This window comes from Cricetulus griseus (genome assembly GCF_003668045.3).
Source record: "Cricetulus griseus strain 17A/GY chromosome 1 unlocalized genomic scaffold, alternate assembly CriGri-PICRH-1.0 chr1_0, whole genome shotgun sequence".
In the NCBI taxonomy this organism is placed as follows: Eukaryota; Metazoa; Chordata; class Mammalia; order Rodentia; family Cricetidae; genus Cricetulus; species Cricetulus griseus.
The window spans coordinates 113,056,470-113,083,861 of NW_023276806.1; the positions used below are offsets into that span (position 1 = coordinate 113,056,470).

Below are 27,392 nucleotides of genomic sequence, written 5' to 3' on the forward strand. Positions count from 1 at the left end.
TACATGCTCATTATATTGTTGATGTTCTCACCTCAAAGAAAACATGGCTCAGGAACATGGATTCAGGTTGCCCTGTCTGAAGCATTCCAACATGGAAAGGGTCACATGAACTTTTATGCATCTAGAACTAAAGAAAGTCATAAATCAAGACATTTGCCAAATGCATTGATGAGGAATCAGGTAAGCAGTTTCCAGATAATTTCTGATAACATCATTAAATTTGGGGTGGTGGGAGATAATGCTGTTATGTTATACATTTAAAAGTATTTTAACTGGTAGTTGATAGGAAATTACATCAGATATAGGTGTGGGAAGAAATAGCAATTAAGATGACTAAAAATAATACCAGGTAATTTTAGTTATAGACCTGTAATTCTCCACAACTGAAAAGTTCTAATCAGTTGTCCTTGGCTTTTTTCAGTCCACCATCTGTTCATCTATGTTCACAGCAGCATTATTTGTAATAGCCAGAACCTGGAAGCAATCTAGATGGCCCTCAACTGAAGAATGGATAGAAAAAAATGTAATACATTTACTACTAAGTCTGTCCCATCACCTAGTTGAGGCAGGACCAAGATACCTCTCCACCCCGACACCCCTGTGTCTAGGCTGAGTAAGGTATCTCTCCATATAGAACGGTCTCCACTAAGTCAGTTTGTACATTAGTGTTAGGTATTGAACCCACTGCCAGTGGCCTCATCTATTGTCCCAGTCACACCATTGTCACCTATATTAAGGGAGTCTAGTTTGATCTTATGCAGATTCCTCACTTGGCGGACCTGAGTCAGTGATCTCTCACAAAAAAATGAAGATTTTGTATGTTAATTTTGTATCTCTATTTTATTGACTAAATTTATTTCACTCTTAATAAAGTCTTTCTATGTATAGATCATATTATCTGCAAAGAGAAACAATTTAACCTCTTTCCCTATTTGTATACTTTTATTTCTTTCTCTTTCTTATTGTTTCTACAGTCCAGTACTATACTAAGAGTGGCAAAAGGAAATGTTCATCCAGATCTTAGGGAAAATACTTCCAGATCCCCCGCCCTTTATTTGACAAAGGTGTATAACACAAGTCCACACACCAGACTCTTTCCCACAAAAGAATGATGAAATTTTACTTTTTATTTTTAAGACAGGTTTTCACCATGTTGTCCAAGGCTTTTAATTTGTGATCCCTTTACCCAGACCTGTGAGGAGCTAGAATTACCGTTGTGTGTTATCACACGGAATGACATGTGGCTGAAATGATGTCTTTGATGTGCTGTTGGAATCATCGCTAGTTTTGGAGGGGTTATTTGTGAAATTTCTACATCTTTGTTCCATCAGTGATCTCTGTCTGGGGTTTTCATTTCATTTCCTTTTTTCCTGTTTCTATTTTTAAGTTTTAGAGAAAGTAGATTTGTTTTTGCTCAGAATTCTGGTGCATACTGGCTGGAAGGATTACACCTGATGAAGGTCTTCTTGTTAGTGGAGTCTCAGGGTAACACAAGATATTACATGGCAAGAGGCTCTCTCTCTCTCTCTCTCTCTCTCTCTCTCTCTCTCTCTCTCTCTCTCTGTGTGTGTGTGTGTGTGTGTGTGTGTGTGTGTGTGTGTGTGTGTTTCTCTCTTGGGTCCTTGTCTGACTTTGGTGTAAAGAAATGCTGGCCTACAAGAGTTTGGAAAATCCCACCCTTTTCAATTTTAGGAAATTGTTTGGGAAGAATTGGTGGTTTTGTTTGAAGTTGTTTCTCTCTTTAGGTGTTACTGGGTTTTTTCAGATTTTCCATGCCATTACCACTCAGGTTCTCCATTTATTCTATTGTTTCAAACTCATTTCTTTAGTATTAATGTTATGTTTTGATTTGATTTGTTTGACCCAGGGTCTTGTACTGTGGCCCTGTAGGGGGATGGGTGGGGGATAGGAGGAAGGGAACTGGCAACATGACCCAGCAGTTAAAAGCACCTCCCACCAAGCCCAGCAATGTGAGTTCTATTCCCAGACCCTCAGGGTGGAAGGAAAGAACTGACTCCTGAAAGTGTCCTCTGACTTCGACATGCACGCTCACACACACACACACACACACACACACACACAAAATAAATACAGGAATACAGTTTTGTTTTGCTGCCCTTGCACGGGACCCTAGGTTCAGTTGTCAACAAGCACCTCCCAGGGCCTGGCGTCCTCAGGAGGCAACATGCATGTGACTCACATAAATACACGCATGCAATACTCATATGCACACAAATTAAAAACAAATCTTTGTGGAGAAAGTTTCTATGTCAACGCCTAAAATGAAGAACCAGGAGTAGAACAAGGCACAAAATCTGCGCTTTTCAAGAGGTTCAGACGGAACTGAATTTAGGTGCCTTGCCCAGCAGCCTAGAGCTGGAAGGCGAAGAACGCGCCCTCATTGCCCTGGAAACCGGCTCTGGTCTAAGGACCGCCCCCTCCGCTCCACTCTCTCCGAAGAGGGCGGGGCTTCACAGTGAGCCTCGATTGGTCACGTGTCGAGATGGCGTTGCTGGGTGCTGCTGCCTGACGCAGGTTCCCGGGTCCACCGTGGCGGGTCTCTGAGGGAAGGTTTCCAGACTGGCAAGCAGGCACCGACCCCTCTGTGCAGCCGCCATGGACCTGACTTTAAGCCGGGCTGATTATCTCCAGGTAAAGCGGTCGGTGGGCGCCCTTCTGGGTGGACGTGGGGCTGCCGTCCTCAGGCCTGGGGAAGCAGCAGTTGCTCCAGGCCCGGGTCCTAGGGGTGTCCCAGCTGCTCCCAGTAGCCTCGATTGCCCAGTCACTCCTCCTGGGGCTGACCACACCAGCCATCACTCCAGGAAACCATCACAACTCTATTGAGCTTACTAGATCTTGAAAAAAGTTTACCACTAGGTAGTACAAATGAAGAGTCTGGGGCCCAGAGAAAGTAAGTAATTTACCCCGTAGTTAAAACTTATGTAGTTGCTATTTGAATCAAAGTGTGGGGCTCCAGAGCAGGTATTTCTTCAGTGCATGACTACTTCCCAGGAGGTTGGACCAGCTACTTCACTTTAATACCTTATGGATGCTGATTGCTACATCTTGTTACTATCGCTTGGATCTGGCCAATTTGCCACCGTCTCCATGGGTTGATAGGGCCTACAACATCCATGTTCAACTTCCCTCAAGCCACGGTTCGAAGCACTTGAAAAATGTCAAGCTAAACAGATTGTTTAAAACTTTAACACCTATGCCTAAAAATTCTGAATACATCCTATCTGTACTGTATGCAATTCCATGACTGGTTGTTTTTAAGTTCTGTCCCGCTTCTGGTGACCGTTACCTCTGCTGAACAAGCCATGCATGCTGCGTTCATCCCCATACCTGTTGTAAAACAGTCATCATCGGTTACACTGGATGTTTCCAACATCAGCGTGAATGTCACTTCTGCAAAGCCCCCTATTTTTCATCGCACTTTACCAGTGATGTTACATAATTATTTTTTACTTAATATGATACATTTTGGGCTGTTTCCTCTATTCTGACTTTCTCTGACGTATTTCATTAGGAAATATTAACTGATACGAATATACATTTCAGTGAAAAAATTAAAGCTCATTATGATCTGTTCTTTTTAAATTTCTGTTGTAATAACTTCAAATCACAATGTGTCAGCAAACAATCACCAGTTGGCTGGTCTGTTTCCTCAGGTGGGAGTGACCTCTCAGAAGACCATGAAGTTGCTACCTGCCTCAAAACAAAAAGCTACACAAAAGGTGCGGTAGACACTGACTTCTTCTCCAGGTTCTAACAGGAGAGGCTCATTCTGCCTTCCTTATTAGTAATTTAATGTGTAAAAGGTGCGAATGTCAACATGACAAGGAGCATCTTTAATTTGCATAGAAGTTGGAATGTGAACAAATGTTTGCAGCCAGCCATGTTCTTGGACATTGATATATTGCACACAATTAGTGAGTTGTGTAAGAAAACTTGATAAAAAAACATACTTCTTGAGCTTCATTTGTAGTTCTTGGGGGAGACATGTGTAGCCTGTTGGAGATCCTGAGGTCAGCCCCTAGAACTGCAAAGCAAAACACTCCTTTTATTTTTCTGGTAATAATTCACTTTGTGTATCGGGTTTTGTGGTTGGTGTGTGTGTGTGTGTGTGTGAAGTGCAAAATACAACAGAATATTGATAAAGTAATTCCTTCCAATCTTCTATTCTGTTGTTTTATTTTTATTTATTTTATTTTTGAGACAGGTTTGCATGTAGCTGAGGCTGGCCTTGAACTCTTAACCTTCCCGCCTCATCATCAAAAGTTCAGGGAGTATAAGCATATGCAATCATGCCTGACTTTAATTTTCTCTTATTGTTTGAGTTATTGTCTTTAATGTTGAACTTTATATTAACTTGGCTTCTTATAGATAAAACCAATTATTTTTGTAGGAAAATAGAGTATTTTAATAGTGGCAAAGCAAATGTATTACTTTGATGTATCAAAATTTTCAAGATGAATGTGGAGAGGTTTTTTTCTTGATAAACATACTTAACTACATTATTTAACCTTTGGCTACATTTTTGAATTGATTTGAATAAGGGCGGTTTCTCTGAATAAGGTATTTAAATATGTGAGAGAAATCTGACATTTTAAACAGAACTTCAAGAAAATCAACTGATTTCTGATTATTGTTTATTATATTCTAGATATAACAGCACATCTCAAAAATTTTACTCATTTAAATTGTTGAGGATCTGAAAGAACTTATTTATGTGATATCAGTACTTACACTACTAGATTTAAATATAAGAAATATTTAAAATATCAAAAAATCAGACTCATGTTTACACAAAAACCATATTTGTTAAATATGTTAAATATTAATAAATATTAAACAAATAAATTTGTTAAATATTAAAAGTATACTTTCAGGATAGAAGAATTTAGAAATAACAGTGATATTACCTGTTACGTTTTTGCAAATTCTTAAATGTGTGTCAAAAACAAAGGTAGGTGTTGTTTTTTCTGCATTCAGTCTGTTATGGTGTTTTGTTTTGGTTGCAATACATAGAGAAAAGCCTCCTTAAATCAGCTTACATGGATACATAGTTGAAAATAAAGGAAGGCGTTTTAAGTAGCTTTTTCAGATTACTCTAACTTTTGATGCTATCTTTAAATTGATGAGGTTTCTTGACTATTCCTGCAGTGTGTCATCTGAAGGCACTGGTGAACTTTTCACCGTGGCAGTAAGTATTCGCTCTGAATCAATCTGTTACAGGTGGTTGTTGGAGATCAAGATGGGGTCGTGATGTGCTTTGGCATGAAGAAAGGAGAGGCGGTGGTGAGTGGCACTGTTTAAGGCAGTGGTTTTTCCAAAAGACAGTCGCACTCCTTGCTGAACACTCCTAAGTTAAAAATTTTCCTAAAATATAGAAATGGAAAATAAATTGTAACATTTTATAAGTTTAAAAATCATAGCTTTTATAGTCAAGGAAAATGTTTACAATAAGATCACTTGTACACAACTTTTTCCTCAATTGATCTTTGCAGCCAGTCTTCAAGACTTTACCAGGGCAGAAGATTTCGAGGCTGGAACTAGGAGGGGTTCTCAACACGCCCCAGGAGAAAATCTTCCTTGCTGCAGGGTCTGAGATCAGAGGCTTCACAAAGAGAGGAAAACAGTTTCTCTCCTTTGAGACAAACCTCACTGAAAGCATTAAAGCTATGTATGCTCCATTCTCTTTCAAGTTTATATATGTGTCTATAGCACATTGGGTTGATGTAAAACATCTGATTAAATTAGTATATGCTAGTAGGTTGCCTGGAAAGTAAAACTGGCTATAGGTATTTCACTAGTCAGAGCCTTGAATCAGTGCAAAGTTGATTGACTGTTGTAATGTTTTCCATGTTTTTAACTTCACAGTGTGTGGATGTGTGTAGACGCTCACATTCACTTAATGTTTGGGAGGCAATACATGTACATGATGTGTGGTGTCAGATCAGGGTAATTAGCATATCTGTCACCTCTGACATAATCTGTTGCTGGGAACATCCTAAATCCCCTCTACCAATTATTTTGAGTGTAACGTTGTTGACTACATTTAGTTTCCACTGCCTGGTTGGTTCAGTTATGATCATGATCAAGGCATATGTAAAAAGTTAAAACAGAAACCTCTGTAGAGATACAGATTCCTGTTCCTCAAGTGTCTTTGGTAGTTCTCGTTTGAGGTAGCTAGCTATGTTACCTTAGAAGGCTGATCAGTATTTGAATGTGGTGGCTCCAGTCTGTAGTCCCTACACTTGAGAGACTGAAGCAGAACGATTGTTGTGAATTTGAGGCAAATATGGGCTGTATAACGAGTTCAAGATCAGTGTAGGCTACAGAGAGACCTGGTCTTAAAAATCAAAAGACAAAATCAAGCAAAACAGTTGCCGACCTCTAATGGTTGTCCTTTCTAGTGGATTGGGTAACATTAGTGAAAAATAAGTGACTTCCTGGTATGAAAAATTTCACAATTAAAAATTTAGATTTGTTTTCTACCAAGAGGTAGGGGAGAGAAAGAGATGTATGTGTGGGCATGCATGTGCTGTGGTCTGTGGTAGAGGTCAGAAGTCAACTTTGTAGAACTAGTGTCCAATGTGAGACTGAGGAGAGTTCTGGGAAGAAAATTCAGATCATCAGGGTTGCATGGCAAACTCTCTACCTTCTGAGCCATTGTCAACCCTGAAATTTTAGTATTTTGAGTCATGGGGGCTAGAGAGGTCTTAATTCATCTAATCCAGACCCTCCCCACCCCCGTCTGTTTTTTGAGACAGGGTTTCTCTGTAGTCTTGGCTGCCCTGGAACTCACTCTGTAGACCAGCCTGGCCTCAAACTCGGAGAACCTCCTGCCTCTGCTTCCCGAGTGCTGGGATTACCCAGTCTCTTAACCCTGCTAAACCAAGACCTCTTTGGAAGCAGAGTAACTAGGAGTGCCTTTTATATTTCTTCCTTGAGTGCCTTTTATATTTCTTCCTTTGCTATGATGCAACCAAGTTGAACAGGTAGCCAGAGACCTAGTTTGGAAACTGCTAGTTCACACCATCTCTCTTTATAGTAGACATATGTTATGTGTCATTCTATGCAATGCATGGCATTTTTCTTGACTTGTAAGAACTTTTAAAACTCTGGTTTAGTGAAATGAGACTAGAATTCAATACCAACAAGTGAAAATAATTTAAAGTGGGTTAACAAATTATAATTTTTTGAAATATCCTTGTAGAATGAATTTGAAACTCTTTGTGATTATTAGCTAAACTTTGTTAACACAATTATAAATGAATTATTTTCAAGATAACATTCTAATCATCCTTCATCATTTACTTTAAAGTCGATTCACGTGAGGTGTACTTTTCTAGGCATATTAGTGTGAGGCTAACTCTGAAGCTGAAATTACCCATGTCGTAGTCTGTCATTTACAGTATGAGCCATTAGTCCTGTTAACATTCTGCTATTCACTTATAATAACATTCTGTATAGTATCATGAGTGCTAATGTGCTAATTTGGGTATATCAGTTAGGACAGTGCTTGGCACATGATACACGTTTTAAAAGTTTCTCTTCTGGGCCGGGGATTGGTGGCACACACCTTTAATCCCAGCACTCAGGAGGCAGAGGCAAGTGGATCTCTGTGAGTTCGAGGCCAGCCTGGTCTCCAGAGTGAGTGTCAGGATAGGCTCCAAAGCTACACTGAGAAACCCTGTCTCGAAAAAAAAAAAAAAAAAGTTTCTCTTCTGATACTATTTTCTGTTCTTTGTTTTTCTGAGGTATTTAACCAGAAGCCTGATTTACAGTCAGAAGTGTTATGTCAAATGACTAGAAATTAAAGCTGCATGGTTTGAGGCAGGATGGCATGATGGCATGATTCCACAGCCATCCTCAGCTCTTAAAGGGAGATCAGGACAGCCTACAAGATCCAGTCTTTATGTGTGGGATAGAAAAGTGGGGGAAATGAAACAAAACTTACCTATATAAATAAATATAAATAAACTCTTTTCACTTCTAAAAGAAAATCAGTTCCCTGTGCTTTAAAATATAAACATCCTAAATTACTGTTTGAATGTCCTCAGGTACATATCTGGCTCTGACCTCTTTCTCAGTGCAAGCTACATCTATAATCATTACTGTGATTGCAAAGACCAACATTATTACCTTTCTGGGGACAAAATCAATGATGTCATCTGCCTTCCTGTGGAAAGGTTATCTCGAATGATGCCGGTGTTGGCCTGCCAGGACAGGGTGCTCCGAGTTTTACAGGTGATGTCCTTTGCATTTTAGATCTTTTCACTATTCAGTAAATCATTATGACTTCCTCATGCTTAAAGTTTCTTTAACGATCCCTGCCTAATGTATCCTATGTAAAGCTGAATGAATGTGAGAAAATATTTTTACATTTGGTAATTTCTCTCTTTCTTCAAGCAAATGTGTTGGGATCTTTGGAGAGTTTTTAGAAAATATCCAGGGAGGGAAATGGCTGTTTTCTGCTCCCCTGTTCCCAATCCCGAATGCAGACCATCAGAATGGAGCACTTCAATACAGATGACTATTGCTAGCACTTTCCTTACTTTGTTCCTTCATTACTTTTCTAGTCCTCAAAATTAAAGGAGAAATTGTGTAGAAGAGTAGGTGACAAACAACATGAATTTATCAGTCACTTAATCACAGTATGTAGGATAAAGTACTCAGTAAATAATTTGTTACATAAATAAATGGTAGAGTGTTTGCCTACCAGGCATGCACCCTTTGGTTTGAAATCTGGTGCTACGTAAACCTGATGTTGTGGTACAAGCCCCAAATTGTAGCACTTAGGAGGTAGAGGCAGAAGAATCAGAAATTCAAGATCATCCTTAGCTTTGTAATGAGTTTGAGACCAGCCCAGGATAGATGAGATCCTGTTTCAAAAAAGCACAAAGCAGGCTAGCATTCCGCTAGAAATTGCCTAGCTAGAAATTGCCTAGCTGATTTCTAGGGTTCTGCTTTGTTTCACAAGAGGCTATCTATATTCTTATTTCTTTATATCTATCTGTGGTTTTATTTTTTTTTTCTTGACGTGGTATTATCATATAGTCTCTATATGGACCAGAACTAGCTATGTAGACCAGGGTACTCTCAAACTCTCAGAGATCCACATCTCTGCTTCCGGAGTTCTGGGAGTGTGTGCTACTATGCCTGCCTATATTCTTATTGTTAGAAATAAACCAGCAAGGATCTGTGAAAAGAGAAACAGAATGTTGTCCTTGTGCCTTGCTCATTTCCCCTTTCCTGCCTTTGAGAATACTCCATCCCCTGAACTTGCCTCTTTTACAACTTGTAGATGTTGTGTTTTACTTGTAGATGTCTACAAACTTTTTTGTTTTGAGACAGGGTTTCTCTGTATTACTTTGGAGGCTGTCCTGGGACAAACTCTGTAGACAGGCTGGGCTCCAACTCACAGAGATCTGCCTGCCTTGCCTTCCCAATGCTAGGATTAAAGGCACGCACCACCAACACCTGGCCAATGTCTACAAACTTTAAAATTGTTAATAAAGGATAAGCATATGGCTCTTTTCCATGTTGTAAATCTACATTAAAATCTTATAAGTGGTAAAACAACAACAAAGACAACAGCTTGTTTTCATATCTGAATAGTAGATTATTCTGCCTCCTAGGTGGAGTGAGTTTGGAGATTACCAAAAGGCAAGGCCAGGGATTCCCTAATGAAGTAACTTTGGGTGCGCTCAGTTTTGAAGTTATTCAGTCTTAAACCCACCAGTAAACACTAGAGAAGACAGAAGAAATAACACTTGTTCCTGAAAAGTTTCAAAAGGTGTTTACCAGTATATGGTTTTCAGATAGACAACATATTAAAAATGAAAACTATTGGCTTAATCTATTTAGAAGTTCATTGAGTTTTTGGTCTTTGGATCTGGTTAATTAAGTTTTATTTTTCTAAGAAGGTTCAAAATTTAAAAATGAAAACTATTCAAAGTAGAGAATATATTATGTATTTTTCTCCTTGGTGTGTGTATGTATATTTTTCATTTTCAATGTGTTAATATATGTGCAATTATTGAAAACACATTTATATTTACAACTTACTTTCTTTTTGTTGTTGGTTTTTATTTTTTTGAGACAGGGTTTCTCTATGGCTTTGGAGGCTGTCCTGGAACTCCATCTTGTATACCAGGCTGGTCTCAAACTCACAAAGATCCTCCTGCCTCTATCTGCCAAGTGCTGAGATTAAAGGTGTGCGCCACTACCGACGGGCTTACAACCTACTTTCTTAAAGTACTTTTATTTTAAATGTTTTACGAATTAATAGGTTTAAATATTGATGTTTCCCATGGTTTCTCATATTCTTTTGAGTTTTGTTTTGTTTTTTTCAGCTTTTATAACTCTTGTTTTCCTTCAGGGATCTGATGTGATGTATGAAATTGAAGTACCTGGTCCACCCACCGTCTTAGCTCTACATAATGGAGATGGCGGTAATCAGATTTCAGTACTCACAGCTAGTTATGAGTGTAAAGACCACTAAGTAAAATCAGGAACCTGTGTGCAGAATGTAGCAGAGTTAAGTGTGTTCTCTTCTGCTCAGTTGTGAATTATTGAACTTCCTCGTCTTGAAATTAGAAGTAGGTAATATGCTTCACCTTGTGACCACAAGGTGACTATTTTATTCTAGTTTCTGTGAATCAGAGGTAAAACATTTAAATGTTTGGTTTTCATTGATGAGATTGTTTTAAGGTAATAAGAGCATAGACATGGAGTCACATAGTTAGGATTCCATAGGAACTACCTTGAAGCAGAGGAGTAATGATAGTTTCGCTTCTAGACAGCCAAGGGCCAGCTTTCTTAGAAAAGAAGAAATGCCAGGTAAAGGAATCTTGGTTCATAAATTTTAAATGGAATTAAAAGGTTTAGAGCCAACATAGACCAGCATTCTGGCATACATGATTTTTTTCTATTCATTTTTTATTAATTTATTTTTCTAATATATAAAAGCAAAAACTACATCTAAATGGTGGTATCATATGATGTTTTGATACACATAGACCAAATGTTTTTCCCCTTTAAAAAATTCCCCCAAGTGAAGTTTCTTGGCTTTATGTAATATTTGAAAAGTGAGATTTTAACATTAAAATATTTTTTAAGATCTATTGTTCATATGTTCACTTTAATTTTAACTAGGTGACTCCGGAGAAGGTCTTCTGTTTGGCACATCGGATGGAAAGCTCGGGCTTATTCAAATCACCATATCCAAGCCAATACACAAATGGGAAATTCGAAATGACAAAAAGCGGGGAGGTACATTTTCAATATAGTTCAGATTATGAAGTTTAAACAATTATTTAATAAAATAGAGTATGCAAGTTATTCTGTTTTAGTTGATTATATTATATATCAGGCTTAGTGATTCACAGAGTTACCTCTGACTTATCCACTATTTGATTATAGAATCTATTGTATTATAGATGTAATTTCTAAAATAAGAAATGCTACTTGTTATTTGGGATAGACGTATAGGTTAATCTCCATTATTCCATGTTAAACCCCACTAGAATAGAGACTTAACTAGAATCTGAGACATTTGGTGGGATGTAAAGAATGCAGTAGTGGGCCAGAAACTAATTCTATTTTCTAAGGAGTTTATAGATTTCCAAGAATTTATACACAACTTGGGAGGTAGTGAGATAGCTATTTATATGTACAGGATATTTGCTTGTCTATATATTTATCCTTCAGCAAACACTTGGTTGGGGAAACAAAGAACAGACAGCTGACTCTATGTGATCACTTCACCTGGTCATACGAAGAGAACACAGGAGTTTAGCGTATAATAGGGTGATGATGGAAGCAGCTCCTCAGAATTTGAGCTAAGAAGGTTTGGGGGAAAGACTGTTCTAAGAGGAGGAAAAAATAATGGAAAGCCCTTGAGACAGAGGTGAGCTTGACTCATTGGGTGACACTAGAAAGATCAGTGTGGCTGAACACAGTAATGGAGCCTGAGGGTAAGAAGGATGACATAGCCTAGAATTCTTCACCTATGCATCAGAGGCAGAGTTTACTGACAATGGAAGAGGCCTGGAGAGGGAGCAGTACTGATACAATGTGAAGAATATTAAAGAATTTTGCTTGGGGCATGAAAAGTTTGAGATGCCCATGTGTAGAGGAAGGTGACATATTGGACAAAAGAGTCTGGGCTTACTGAGAAGCCAGAGCTAAAGGGAGATGTAAACATAGGTGCATTGCTGTGTAAATTGTATTTAAAGCTTTGGAAATAGATGAATGGAGATGGAAAAGAAAATAAAACCAATTATGTGCAAAGTTGTTCCTTTTCTTTACCCAGTTCTAACTTATTATATAAAATTTTCATAACTATGTGGTATGAAAATATATGAATACATGTATATATTCTCCTGCATCTCTTGGTTCTCTAACCCATCACTCTCATTACTTATACCTCCCTCTTTTTTTATAGGTATCTTGTGTATTGACAGCTTTGATATCATGGGTGATGGGGTTAAAGATTTGCTTGTTGGGAGAGATGATGGAATGGTGGAAGTGTATAGTTTTGAGAATGCAAATGAACCTGTGCTGCGATTTGATCAGGTAAGTTAATTTAGAAAGATTTGTGTGGGGGCTGGGACTAGAGTTTAGTGGTGGAGGCCTTGCCAATTGTGTATGAAGTCCTGGTTCTATCCCTAATACTATAAACCAAAGCAAGACAAACATTGTATACTTATCACTTGTCCATTGTTGTAAAGATTGATGATAGTGTGAATTTTAGGAAATTCAAACATTGCAAAATACTGCTTTTTAAAACAAAATGTTATTTGTTCTATCCTGACCTGGTGGTGAGGCCTCTAAATCCCAGCAACTCTGGCTGAGACAGGAGGATCGCAAATTCAAGGCCTTCCTTAAAGAGTAAGCAACTTTAGTGAGACTCTGTCCCAAAGCACAAACTAAGAAAACCAGGATATTGCTCAGTGGTAAATAAATATGTGTAAAGATGTCATTCTCAAAATCTCTGGTCTATTCTTGTGTGTGAGTAGCAGAGTACTGCCTTTAAGTGAATAATAAATTTCTTTTCAGTATTATTCTTAAATATCATCTTAATTTCTTAGCTTTTAAATATTTTATCCTAGTGTTTATGTATCAGAACAACACAGTAGAGGCAAAACATTTAAATGTTTGGTTTTCATTGATGAGACACTGAAGTCACGTAGTTAGGATTCCATAGGAGCTACCTTGAAGCAGAGGAATAATGATAGTCTCGCTTCTAGACAGCCAAGGACCAGCTTTCTTAGAAAAGAAGAAATGCCAGGTAAAGAAATTTAGTTCAGAAATTCTAAATGTAGCCAGGCGGTGGTGGCACAGGCCTTTAATCCCAGCACTCAGGAGGCAGAGGCAGGCCTGCTCTACAAAGCTACACAGAGAAACCCTGTCTTGATAAACCAAAATAAATAAATAAATAAATAAATAAATAAGTAAATAAATTTTAAATGTAATTAAAATCTATAGAGTCAACATAGACAAGCATTCTGGCATATGTAAATTTTTTTTTCTACTGTATCCTATTCATTTTTAATTAATTTATTTTTCTGATATATAAAGGCAAAACTACATATGAATGGTGGTATGGTATTTGTGGTAACATATGATGTTTTGATTCATGTATACCAAATATATTTCCTTTAAATTGTTTTGTTTTGTTTTGTTTTTCAAGGCAGGATTTCTCTGTATTGTTTTGGAGCCTGTCCTGGAACTCCATCTGTAGACCAGGCTGGCCTCAAACTCACAGAGATCCATCTAGTGCTGGGATTAAAGGCGTGAGCCACCAAAGCCTGGCCTCCTTTAAATTTTTTAAATTGTACTTATTTGTAAATTTGTATATTTAGTGTTTATAGAGAGGTGTTTGTTTGTATGCATGTGGTATGTAAGCACATACCACTGCATGCATGTATTGGCCAGAGGATAACTTTTGGGAAATGGTTCTCTCTTTCCACCATGTGGGTCCTGGGGATCAAACTCAGGTTGTCAGGCTTGGTAACAAGATCTTTACCTACTGAGATATCTTGCCAGTCTCTGAGTATAAGGTTTAAATAGTGTTAAGCATATTTCTTAGTGAAAATTCTCCAAAATCATTCCTTGTAGCCCTTTGAAGTGTATGGTACATAATTGCTATCTACAATTGGCCTACACAATGGCAAATATCCTTTTCCTTCTGTGTCATGATTATCTATCAGAACTTCAACAAATAAGTAAAAAATATAATAAATCAAGTATCAGAACTTCATACTTCTATAGCTGTTGGTACTCGTTAGTCAACTTTTCCTTATTCTTCCATTCCCTACTCTGGAGAGCTACAGCACCCACTATTCTATCCTTAACTCCTGTGAGGTCCACACTTGATGTTCCACATATGAATGAGAGCTGTGGTCTTTTTGTGCCTGTCTAAACCTATTCTGTTTCAGAAAGTGGTACTAGTCCTACAGTGTTTGATTGTTGTAATGAGATCCATGAGGGCAGGCTGCCTTAGAGAGTTTAGGTTTGGCTTCTAGTTCTGAGGTAGAAGGAGTACAGCTTCATCTGGTCATGGTGTACTTGCTGGCAGATTCCCAGCTTAGTGCAGAGTGCCATATCAGAGAAACCTGATGGTGTTTGTGTTTGGTCTCTCTCTCTCTCTCTCTCTCTCTCTCTCTCTCTCTCTCTCTCTCTCTCTCTCTCTCTCTCTCTTGCAAAGGCACCAGAACCAAATTCTGAGACTCCACCTGAAGACTTTATCTGTCCAATCCTTTTTCAAAAGCCCCTCCCCAGCCCTTAGTTGGGTTAATCCATTAACTCATGATTTTGGAAATGAAGCTTCTGTGGGTATCTATCTACATGTTCCTTTGGGCATTCAGATCCTAGCTGCCTGATTCCCTCCAGGGCTTCTTCATGCTTCCTCATAGAGGCTACACTGAGGCTTTCAAATAAAAGTATCCACAAAGTGTGTTACAGAGGAGGCGATGTGGAAATTCAAACATTACACAGTCAAGTATTTTACAGATTTAGTTCAAACTTGTTCATCTTGATGTAAAAAGTCATCTTGCTAAGTAAAATTCAAGAAATACGTCAGAGCCATGTGCTGATGGCACATGCCTTTAAATCTCAGAAGAGGCAGAGATGGATCTCCAAGCTGTCTGGTTTACAGAGTGAGTCCAGAAGAGCCAAGGGTACACAGAGAATCCCTGTCTTGAAAAACAACAAAACAAAACAAACAAAAACCAAAGAAATAGTTCAGGCTTCAAAGTAAATAAGTATATAACAGTATTGGTTGATGATGTGCTTTTTTTGTCAGTCCTTGAAAAACTTTTCGTACTAGACCTCAAGTCTTCTCTACTTCTGTTCTGTGCCTTAGTGAACAGCAGGCATTTGCTGTTCACTTGTGTCTGTCACTAACAACCGCTATCTCCCTGGCTGTTTTTTCTACCTTTCTAATGACAGAGGGGCTTGTGTCAATAAAAAATGAAAAGAAAAAACAAGACTACAACTTAAAATAGTTTTCAGCTAATGGATAATTTAGGAGAAATACAAGTTTTTTTATTTTAATTGATTTATTTTTGTTTTATGTGCATTGGTATTTCCCTACATTTATGAGGGTGTCCAATACCCTGGGGCTGGAGTTAGAGACAGTTGTAAGCCACTTGATGTGAGTGTGAGAACCAAACCTGTGTCCTTTGCAAGAGCAGCTTGCACTGTTCCCCGTTGAACCATTTCCCCAACCCCCTTATATTAGTCTTGATCAGATGGGTAATACTAATAATGATAGAAACCTCCAGTGCTTATAGTATAGAAGTTTCTATTCCCCAGAGCTTTGTGATCACAGAAGGCATTTTTTTCAAAAGTAGTCCCTTGAGAGTTTTGATCATATTCTCACCCTCTAACTCCTCCCAGACCCACCCACTTTCTCTATCCTCCCGATTTTGTGGCCTTTTTAGTTTTTAAATCCCTCAAGACCATTCTATGCTGCCCAAAACATCCTTGGATGTGTGGTCCTCCACTGGAGCCTGGTTGACTCACCAGAGACTACACTCAGAAAAAAACAGTCTCTCCCTCTCCCAGCAGGGAACAGCTGCCAATGGCTCCATGGATGGAGGTGGAAAAGTGTGCCCCGTTCCCCTCCCCATGCTGAGATTCCATCTGGCTTGGACTTGTACAAATTTTGTGCATACTATCACAACCACTATGAGTTCTTATATGCAGCTGCCCTGCTGTGTCCAATAGATGTTTCCTTTCAGTCATCCATTGTTTCTGGCCCTTACCCTCTCGACCACTTCTGAAATGTCCTCTGAGCCTTGGTGGTATGTTTATGCCTGAGGACTCCACAGCCTCATATTCTCTGCACCTTGTCCAGCTGTGGGTCTGTGTTGACCACCATCTGCTGCAAATTGTAGCTTCTCAGATGAGTGACTGATGCATTGATAAGTCAGTAGGAGCCAGTTTAATGCTGTGTTCCATTTAGCAGCAGGTGTCATTGTAGGAGGTTCTCCCCTAAGGCCAAGGACTTGTCTAACCATAGATTCTTGGCCCAATAATGGTCCCGGATTAGGGAAGGTAATTTCAGTGTAAGTTTTTGGTTGTAGATAAATGTAAAATAATTCCATACTGGACTGAGAGATTGCTCAGTAGTTAAGAGCATGTACTGCTCTCAAAGAGGACCCAAGTTTTATTCCCAGCATACATGTTGGTGTCTCACAACAGCCTGTAACTCTGGCTCCAAGATGTTCTGAGGCTTCAGGCTTTCTTGGGAACTTGTACTCATGTGCACATACCCCACCTCCACATACATACAAATAAATCAATATGTGTTTAAGGAATTCCAACTATATTATATTAAAATGCATATGAGGAATTTGAGTGTATTACATTAAAATGAAACTACGTGGGGAAAGTGGAATGAAAGAAACGTTGACACATATCATGCACACACACACACACAATTTTTTTAAGAGGAGGGGCTAGCAAGATGGGTCAGAGGTGAAGGAGCTTGCCACACAAGCCTGGCAAACTGATTTCAATCTCCATAGTCATGTAAGGTAGAAAGGGGAGAAGGGAGAAATGACTCCTCAGGGTTGTCTTCTGACCTTCACATGCACATATGTAGCCTGCATGCTCTCTCTCTCTCTCTCTCTCTCTCTCTCTCTCTCTCTCTCTCTCTCTCACACACACACACACACACACACACATACACACACACATACACAAATACATATATTTACATTATGTATACAATTATAATGAATAATACAATTTTTTTTTTTTTTTTTTTGGTTTTTCGAGACAGGGTTTCCCTGTGTAGCTTTGGAGCCTATCCTGAAACTCGCCCTGTAGATCAGGCTGGCCTCAAACTCACAGAGACCCGCTATCTCTACCTCCCGAGTGCTGGGATTAAAGGTGTGCAGCACCACCACCTGGTATATTTTAACACAAAAATAAAAGATTAAGAAGAAGAAGAAGAAGGAACAATGTACCATTTCTGTTTCATTCAGTTATTCTAACTGATATCTCTTACTTTCAATGTTGATTGTATACACAAATTTTCCTGGTATTTAGTTCACTGGATATGATTTTTAAATGTCATGGTTTTATTTTAAAATATTATAACTTCTATAAGTTTATGATGAAGATTCTAGAAGTTAACTTAAAAACATATAGCAAATGTATATTTTTCCCATTAAAGAAAAAAACTCAAAAGAAATTTACCAACTAGACTAAATTTACTAGCCGTTTTATTTATATAATTTTCCAAACCTTCCTTCTTTATGAAAGTGGTTTTACTTTCTAGATGATTATACTGAGTGTTATTCATAAATATGCTAGTTATTTTGAATCTTCTTTGCTATATTTAAAAATGCTGGAATTTTCTAGCATTTGTTCAGATTTTTCTCTCTTAATCTTAGTGTCTGCACATGATAAATATACTCTAAATATATGTTGAATATCTGGAGGCAGGAAGAGAGGTTTTGTACCTTACTTTAACATGTCTTTGAAATGTTTAAATATTAACAAGTGGTTGATATTACATTATTTTAGATGTTGTCTGAAAGCATTACATCGCTCCAGGGCGGTTGTGTAGGGAAAGATGGTTATGATGAAATTGTGCTGGCCACGTATTCAGGTAATGTGATGATAATGGGCAGTTGAAGGATGATGAAAAAAATCTAGATTTAGTAAAGTTACTTTTTGACTAATTTGATTTGTGTGTGTGTGTGTGTGTGTGTGTGTGTGAGAGAGAGAGAGAGAGAGAGAGAGAGAGAGAGAGAGAGAGAGAGAGGTGGTATATGATGCATGTGCTTGCCAAGCCTGACAACTGAGTTCCATCCCCAGATCCCCTATGGGGGAAGGAGAGAACTAATTACTGAAAATTATGTGACTTCTTTCACTCATCTGCCCCAACATATTTACCCCTCTCTTCCTCCCCTACCTGTCCAAATAACTGTAATATTAAACAAAAATAAGGAAAATGGCTGGGGACATAGCTCAGTGGTTTTATTGCCTCACATGTGTAGGGCCCCTGTGTTGGATCTAATATTGGATAATATTTTGAAGAGGGTTTGCTTGTCTCTAGTAAATTAAATTATTTTCTTCAATTTAGAGAGAAGTATTTGCTAAATTTGAGACTACATTTTAGCCTAATGCACTTCTTATGAAAACTTAACTTTAAAGAGATAATAGTTTCTTTATCCTCACAATAGTCCTTTGAGTGTGGTTTCCATGACAACAGTACCAGCTAATTCTGACTTTTTAGCTACCTTTGAATTTGCTAGACTGTATTACTGACTTACAATACCATACTTGAAAAGTGAGGTTTTTAAGAATTGAAAGATTGTAGCACGTCAAGGAAAAAGTAGTACCACAAAATCCATAAGTACTTCCTGTATGATGTGAATACCTTTAGTTTGAATTTTTTGCTCCATTCTCTAAGAAGCCATGGGGTTGTTGGGTTGATGCTGGTGGACAAAGGGCGTGTAACTAGGGGCTTTGTTACCAGCTTTTGCCCAAAGCACTAAGTGTGATTGTACCTCATCTTTACAGGCTGGATTACAGGGCTGACAACAGAGCCCACTCATAAGGAAAGTGGACCAGGAGAAGAGCTAAAACTTAATCAGGAAATGCAGAATAAAATTTCCTCTTTACGGTAACATTTTTGCTGTTTCTGTCTCATCCAAGTTTGTATTTGTCTCTGCTTGCTACCCATAGGCACAACACTTGCTTTGTTTTATAGGTCGGAATGATACGTCTCATAAAAGTTTGTAGGCCTGAGAAAATTAGCAGTAAATGTTGATTAATTTTTTGAGTTTGAAATATACCTTCCTTATACATTATTCTTTTTGGTTTTGTTTTATGGAACAAGGTCTCTCATAGACCAGGCTGCTCTCTTTAACTCTTTCTGTAGCTGAAGATGACCTTGAACTCCTGATTCTCGTTTCTGCCTCCATGGTGCTGGGTCCACGTGTGATGTACCACACCCATAAGGTTCATTAGTCCCTTTTGACTTACTGATCAGAATTGCACTTTTTTTTGTTTGCCTAGCTGTAGGTGGTTACAATGTTTTGCTTGTTTTCCAACACTTTACAAATAAATGACGAGAAGTGACTAATCTTTGTCATTAACTCTAATGCTGACTGTTCCTGTAAATCCTTCTGATCTGTAAAATTCTCTTGCTGGATCTGAATAATGCTGACTCCCTTCAGTGCTGACATTGCCTTCATGGCCCGCTCAATTTGATATATCCTGTGAAAAGTTGACCCCACGCTCACATATAATAAGGAAATGGAAGTTGATAAAACTTTTATTGACTGGACACCCTTGTAGCACTTGCTTACTTCTTAGGGAAGTGAGAGCTCACCCTTTTTGGTGGTAGTTGAAGGCTCTAGGAACTTTCAAGGCAACAGATGCCACAAGTACTATTGCATGATCTTGTTTATGAAGAGCACTAGGAAAGCATTATACAAGCTAACGTGCCAGATTTATTCAGGGTGTCCTAGTTCCTGCAATAAGGAAATAGTGAGATGGCTCAGTAGATAAAGCACTTGCCAGGAAACCATAAAGACCAGAGTTCAGATCCCCAGTATCTGATGGGGGGATCTGAGGGCTTCCTAGCTAACTAGCTAGACTAAATGCAGTTTACAAATCTAGGTTTACTGAGAAACCCTGCTTCAATAAGTAAAGTAGAGAGTGACCAAGGAAGGAGGGCTCTACACCCACTTCTGGACTCCACACACATATGCACACACATGTATATACACCCATACATGGTGCATCATATGCATGTAAACATGTGTACACACATGTATACCATACATACTTCTTTTAAAAAAAATAGCAAGTATGGGACTGGAGAGATGGTTCCATGGTTAAGGGCACTGGCTGCTCTTCCAGAGGACCTGGGTTCAAATCCCAGTACCCACATGCAACTCAACACTATAACTCCAAGATCTGTCACTCTCACACAGATGTACCTCCAGGCAAAACACCAATGCATATAAAAAATAAAAAGTAAATTAAAAAATACCAAGTAGAGTTAGTGACTGACTGCTATGTTACTCAGTTTAATACCTAAAAAATAGTGTCAGATTCCTTGGAACTGGAGTTACAATGTGAGCTGCCATGTGGGTGCTGGGAATTGAACTCGAGTCCTCTGAAAGAACAGCCAGTGATCTTAACAGCTGAGCTATCTCTCCAGCCCCAAACACCTTTCTTCTATCACCAAGTCTTCCCCTCTGTCATTTCTCCCCAGTCTTCTTCTCTATCACAATAGAATATAAGCTGTGTTACAAACATATTTTGTTCAGTCAGTACATAGAACACTGAGGTAAGTATGTAATATTGATTAGTAAATATTTCTTGGATATATTAATATTTCCCTTGATTTATTGCATATATCCCATTAAATGTTCTTCTCAGACTTTCCCCCTAAATTTAGACTGGCTAACCTTCATGTTGCCCCCATACTGTTACTTCATTGCAGGTAACCTTTCCCCTTAACCAAAACATCCCTTGACAGCACTCATAAAGAATCGGCTCCAACATTTGACAGAACTTCAATGATGCCCCTGGTTAATAATCATCCTTGTCGTTTCCAAAATGTTAATATTCTGCATCAATTTTGTGTGTCTACATTAGAGACTTATAGAGAAACTATGTTGACTGGCTGCATGCTTTAGTCTTTTTCATCAGGTCTACTGTGTTGGCTTCTCTTCTGATCAGTGCTGTGTATAGCTGCTACCATGTGTTGGAGTTGGTAATTTGCAGTCTTGATACAGCTCTATTAGTAATACTGCTATTGGACTGAGTAGATGTTTTAGTTTTTGGATCAATGATAAATGATGTGGAATCATTTAGCCAATCATAGAAGCAAACATGTTCCTATCAATGTGAAACAGTCTTCTAGCTCAGCCCCTAAGCTAGACTTCTCAAAAGGAAATATCTGACATGTTTGTGCACACTGTAGGGATCTCTGTGGGTGATAAGATTGTGTGTGTTTTCCTGCAGGAGTGAGTTAGAACATCTGCAGTTTAAGGTACTGCAGGAAAGAGAAAACTACCAACAGTCTTCACAATCGAGCAAAGCAAAGTCAACAGTTCCTTCATTTAGTATAAATGACAAGTTTACATTGAATAAAGATGATGCCAGCTACAGCCTTGTCTTAGAGGTGCAGACTGCAATAGATAATGTCTTAATACAGGTAAGAAGAATGCCTAGATTCCTAGTTTTAGACTAGATCTGGGTTTTTTGTTTGTTGGTTTTTGTTTTTTGCAAACCAGTTGTGTGCCCTTATTATTAATAAACATTTCTAATTCTAGACAGTAATTGTAAATGTTTACAGATTATTGATCTTCTGATAGGTAGTCAATTTACTTATAGGTTGAGTTATATCTTTACATTTTATTTATTGTATACTCAATAATCAAAAGATGTGTGAATTTCAGCTTCCAGGAGAAATAGAAAGAACACCAGGATTTCCTTCTTTGGCCTCCTTCTGGGAGAATCTTAACCATAATATGGCTTAGAAAGCTCCAATATATGCTAAGTGCCAGGTCCTGGCCAGTAATTGTAGCACTCACAAGTCTGAGGCAGGAGGAACGCTACAAGTTGGAGGCCAACCTGAACTATAGAGTGAGATCTTGCCTCAAAAGAGAGCAAGGAAGGTTCCAATATTTAATCCTTTGAAAATGTGCTTTCTGAATCTCCAGATACTACGATGGTAGCTTATTTATTAACCCAGCAGATTCTAGGTAGGCCAAAGGCATAAATTCAAGGGGTGAAATTTAGGGATAATAATAATAATAATAGGTAACTCACACTACTTTTTGGTTTATTTATTTAAGTTGGGATATATGAAATTGAAAAGGATAGATGGAAACTTATTAGATGAAAACCCCCTAAAAATGGGAGGGTATCAAGGTGGAAAGAGATAATTTATTTGCTAAAAGATACAATAAAGAAATCAGATAATTAATTAGAGAAAGCCTTCCATTGCATTAATTCACAGGCTGCCACACTGAACAACTCCAGGAGCTCCAGTCTCATGCACCACAGGGCAGCAGCAGCTCTCTCTTAGAAACTTCTCTGCTGAGGAGATCGTATGCTTGTATAAAAACAGTTAGCTAGAGAGATGGTTCAGTTGCTACAGTGCCTGCAGTGCAAGCATTAGGACTTGTGTTTGGATTTATATAGGTGGCTCTGGGTCTATAATCCCAGAACTAGGCAAAGATGTTCTAACTCACTCCTGCTTTCTAGTCAGCTAGTCTAGCTAATTGGTTTAATGAAGACTCTGTTTCAAAAACTAAGGTGGAAAATGACCAAGGAAGACACCAACATGTGCATCTCCATACACACATTCATATATTTACACACTACACACTTATATTGATATAATCAGAATAACCCCATGATTAAAGCCCATGAAAACCGCTTTTCAATAACAAAAACAAAAACAGGAAGATTATTTTTCAAGGAGATAAGAATGTTCTCCAATTTCTGATAAGCCAATATTAAAGAATAGATGATTATAAAAATTTATTCTTTATTGAACTCACTTTCTAGAAATATAAACCATTAGCTGAGCATGGTGTTGCACATCATAATCCCACACTCAGGGGTCTAAGGCCAGACTCCCTGGGCAGACCCTTTTTACAAAAGGAGTGAAGCACGCCTTTAATCCCAGCAGTGGAGACACAGAGAGGGCATATCTCTGTAAGTTCAATGCCAGCCTGATCTACATTTACAATTTTAGACCAGCTAGGGGTACATGGTGAGAGCTTGTCTCCAACAACACCAGGGAAGGAGGGGTGTAAACTGAAATTATTCGAACTCTCAAATTTGAAGACTGAACTAGAACTAAGGAGAACCCTTAGAGTAAACATCTTGTGTACACCTTTAGGGTTTCCTTCTGAACCCTTTTTGTTTTTATGTATTTGCTGTAGAGTGATGTCCCAATAGATCTACTTGATGTGGATAAAAATTCTGCTGTTGTGAGCTTTAGCAGCTGTGACACAGAGGTAAGTTAAAAACAGACAAAAAACCTTCAAGTCTTGGTTTTGTTGTTGACCATTTTGGGTCAACTCTGTAAGTTCTGTCAGTGTTTGAAGCTGCAATTTCTGTCATTCACTTACTGGCTTTTCTCATATAATCTGCTTATGTCTTTTCCCTCTCTTCAGATGTCCTGATCCTGAGGCCCTGCCCTAAACTCCTAGGTCCTTTCCTAGACTCCCCTGAGCTCTCATCCAGCTCTCGTGTTGCTTCCCCCTGTGCTAACTCACTCAATCATGTCCAGCTACACAACTTATGCCTATAGCTTCTCTGCCTTCAGTCCTGCCACTCACCTCAAGACTACTGTACGCTGCCACCAGAGAGGTCTTTGTAAAGCACAAATGTCACTGAATCATTTCTCACAACCTTTTAAAGGTTTCCTGCTGGATGTGAGTCTAGGTCTGCATTGTGAAGAGAAGTCTTCCTGTGTTTCAGCTCTTACATCTCCAGCTTACCCCTGGGTGGGTGCTATCTCCCTTTTCATGCCCATTCATTCTGCCAAAGAAGCCCTTCAACATTTTTCTTGAAATGCTATAGCTTTGCACTTCTCTGCATTAGTGCATATATGTTTCTTCCCCCATCATGTCCTCTTTTCTGTCTAAATAAAAAGGAAGGTTTTAACTTTAACAAAGTAAAATTATATGTAACAAAACAGTTATCAACCAAGAACTATAGTTAGCAATATTTAGTCCACTAACATTTGAAAAATTTTAAAGAAAATATTCTATCATCTATCCTATCTTTGTGAGTCTAAAGTTTTGTGTGTAACTTTTCTTTTATCATAACTAAGGAAAACCATAACCATAACTGTCTTCAGCTCCATCAAAGACCCCAGAAGGGCTGGGCATTGGTGGTGCACGCCTTTAATCCCAGCACTTGGGAGGCAAAGGCAGGCAGATCTCTGTGAGTTCGAGATCAGCATGGTCTATCTACAAGAGCTAGTTCCAGGACAGCCTCCAAAGCCACAGAGAAACTTTGTCTCAAACCCCCCCCCAAAAAAAAGACCCCAGAAGGATAATATATAAACTCTAGAGTTGACAGAGACATCTTGCTGCCTGGACAGTCACTCAAAGTTCCTCTGTAATGTTGGGGCATTTCTCTTCAGCCTACAGGCCCAGAATGTCTGGAAGACTTTTTGATGAAGCGGGAGCCTTGAAGGACCATCCTGTCCCTTGGCAAGTTCAGTAGCCACTTTTCTTTGTAACCTACTTGTCCAGTTTGGACAGCATGCTATCAAGCAGTCCAGGCAAGAGCAGTTTCTTGTCCAAATGGCTATCCCTGCCATGTTGAAGGCAAACTCCATAATGAGTTTCTCTGATGCCCATCTTCCTCTTTGAGGCAATTGGTGCTGCCTGGAGATATGTCTCACTACCCTAATAAACCATTTTAAATGCCATATTCTGTAGAAAGGTTTTGGAGAATGCCTATCCATTTGAAATATACCTCTGTATATTTAGGAAGCCTAACTAACATAACTGTTTCTGTCATTTCTCACATGTTTTGGAAGTCGCTTTCTTTCACTTCTTGCTTACTCAGTTAATATTATTTCCTTCTCAGGTCTCTGAGGGAGTTAAAGACTAGATAGTATAGTCATAGTTTTCCTTATTTACCAGACTTGGTAAAGAAATTCACTAAAGATGTATTAAGTATAATAAGTTTGAAAGATATTAAAAGACAATTTGATAATGCAAATCAGAATAGAAAGTAAATTAAGTACAAGACTTGGACTCACCTAGAAAGAATAACGGAGTATTTTCTCTGAATTTGTCAAACGCTAATGGACTAGTCATTGTTAATGTACTTATTGCCTGGATGTATTATATATACTTATTGTACTTATTGTATATAGTTTTTCTTATATTAGTTATATAATTTTTTTCAATTTTGAGACAAAAAGGAGGATATGTGGTGATATCTTGCTTGTACAAATAAAGCCTGTTTGAAGATCAGAAGATGAACCCTGCCACTAGCTAACCATAAAGGCCTAGAGGTCTGTATAAAAAGACAGGAAATGAGATGGCTGGGCAGAGAGGATATAAAAGGGAAGAAACAGGAACTTGCTTTCTGGTCTGCTGAGATGCCAAGGAGGTGGAAGGTGGCTTTGACTTTCTCCTTCTCTCTGATCTCTCAGCATTTTCCTCTATATATGACTGTGGGTTTTTGTTATTTAGACCAATTAAGAACTCCCATCTACACTAAACCTTTATTTTTTTTAAGTGATAGTTATCCAAGTAAATAATGAACAGTATTACTGACAGTGTTTGTTGATTCTCAACTTTAAATTCTTCCAGTCAAATGACAACTTTCTTCTTGCCACTTATCGGTGCCAAGCAAATACCACCAGGCTGGAGCTCAAGGTAAATTGTTAGAAATTGCCTTTATTTCCATCTTCTTTTTACTTTTTGATGGTCAAGAACATGTTTTACAAGTTTTGAGTTTTAGCTGTGTGTGTGCACGTACATGTTAGCTCAGTGATTTTGAAAGCCAGAAGAGGACATTAGATGCCCTGGAGCAGAGTTAGAGGCAGTTGTGAGTCACCTAATGTGGGTGGCTGGGAACTGAACTCAGGATCTTTGGAAGAGCAATACACGCTCTTAACCACTCAGCCAACTCTCCAGCTTCGTTACCTTTATTTCTGAATGTTTGAACTTTCTTTTCCTTTGATGTGTCTTACTTGTGATGTCATTTGTCTGCATTGAAATTCTCTGTGAAATGAATCATTTTGAAGTAACACCTTTAAAATGATCAGTTGGGTTTTAGTTTATCCTGGCCACTGTATCTATTGTTAGTACTCAATCATTAACCGTCTCTAAAATTACTGCTCTTAAAGTTTCCTCCAAGTGGAATTTTCTAGTTTTCTTTCATTTTTGTCAGGGAAGAAGGGTGGTGGGGATGAGATCTGGTCTTACTTTATTGCACTGGCTGAACTTGAACTTTGGCAATTAGTTGAAATTACAAATGTGAGCCACCATGCCCAGCTTTGCTGATTTCTTATTTTGGAAATGATCCAAGCATGATGATCAACCCATGACAATCTTATTTTATGTTACTTGTGACCTAAAATCACTTTGAAGCAAATACAGTGTATTTATGTTTAATTTGTAAAGATGTCAGCATATTTAAAAGATGAGTGCTAAATCAGGACATGGTAGCACACACCTTTAATCCCAGCACTTGGGAGAGAGAGATAGGCAGATCCCTTGTGTTCAAGGCCAGGCTGGTCTTGAGCAAGTTTCAGGACAACCAGGGTTGTTACATAGAAAAACCCTGTCTTGGGGAAAAAAAAAAAAAGATGAGTGCTCTTTTTAAAGAAAACTGATGTAACATTATATAATATCTTCAACAAAATTTGATGATAATAATAATTATTATCAAATATAATGTGTGGATTGTACTGATTCATTTTTACATATTTATCCACTCATGGTCCATATGTAGGAGAATTGTTAAAATTGTGCAGGGCAGACAGAAGAGGCTGTGCCCCTTGAGCATTGCTCTGAAATGAAATCTCAGCAGCTTTGTACATCATTCTTGGTGTTTGAACTCTCCCCAGCTCCAACCAGCCATATTCAAAATATCCAGGAAGAATTTTTCAGTCTGGGTGTAATTGGTTTATAATATGCTTCTCTACTTACTTCCTGGAAACATCTGTGAACAGATTTGATTTTTTATTTATTTATTATTTATTTTTTATTATTATTATTATATTTTGGTTTTTTTGAGACTGGGTTTCTCTGTGTAGCTCTGTAGATCAGGCTGGCCTCGAACTCACAGAGATCCACCTGCCTCTGCTTCTGCCTCTGGCTCCTGAGTGCTGGGACTAAAGGCATGGG

At 38.4% G+C, this 27,392-nt stretch overlaps 1 protein-coding gene across 1 annotated transcript in view; it reads left to right on the forward strand.

Annotated features, from left to right (window-relative positions):
• The first annotated feature begins 2,474 nt into the window (after window positions 1-2,474).
• The window catches only part of Bbs7 (Bardet-Biedl syndrome 7), a 38,480-nt gene continuing 13,562 nt past the window's right edge, over window positions 2,475-27,392 (forward strand). The window contains exons 1-13 of the mRNA XM_027391980.2: window positions 2,475-2,652; window positions 3,675-3,740; window positions 5,242-5,304; window positions 5,514-5,689; window positions 8,073-8,259; window positions 10,394-10,466; window positions 11,170-11,286; window positions 12,461-12,591; window positions 18,058-18,142; window positions 19,060-19,162; window positions 21,520-21,712; window positions 23,454-23,528; window positions 25,851-25,916. Coding sequence (XP_027247781.1) covers window positions 2,617-2,652; window positions 3,675-3,740; window positions 5,242-5,304; window positions 5,514-5,689; window positions 8,073-8,259; window positions 10,394-10,466; window positions 11,170-11,286; window positions 12,461-12,591; window positions 18,058-18,142; window positions 19,060-19,162; window positions 21,520-21,712; window positions 23,454-23,528; window positions 25,851-25,916 — 1,371 coding nt within the window. The 5' untranslated portion in view covers window positions 2,475-2,616. The remainder of the gene's footprint in view (window positions 2,653-3,674; window positions 3,741-5,241; window positions 5,305-5,513; window positions 5,690-8,072; window positions 8,260-10,393; window positions 10,467-11,169; window positions 11,287-12,460; window positions 12,592-18,057; window positions 18,143-19,059; window positions 19,163-21,519; window positions 21,713-23,453; window positions 23,529-25,850; window positions 25,917-27,392) is intronic.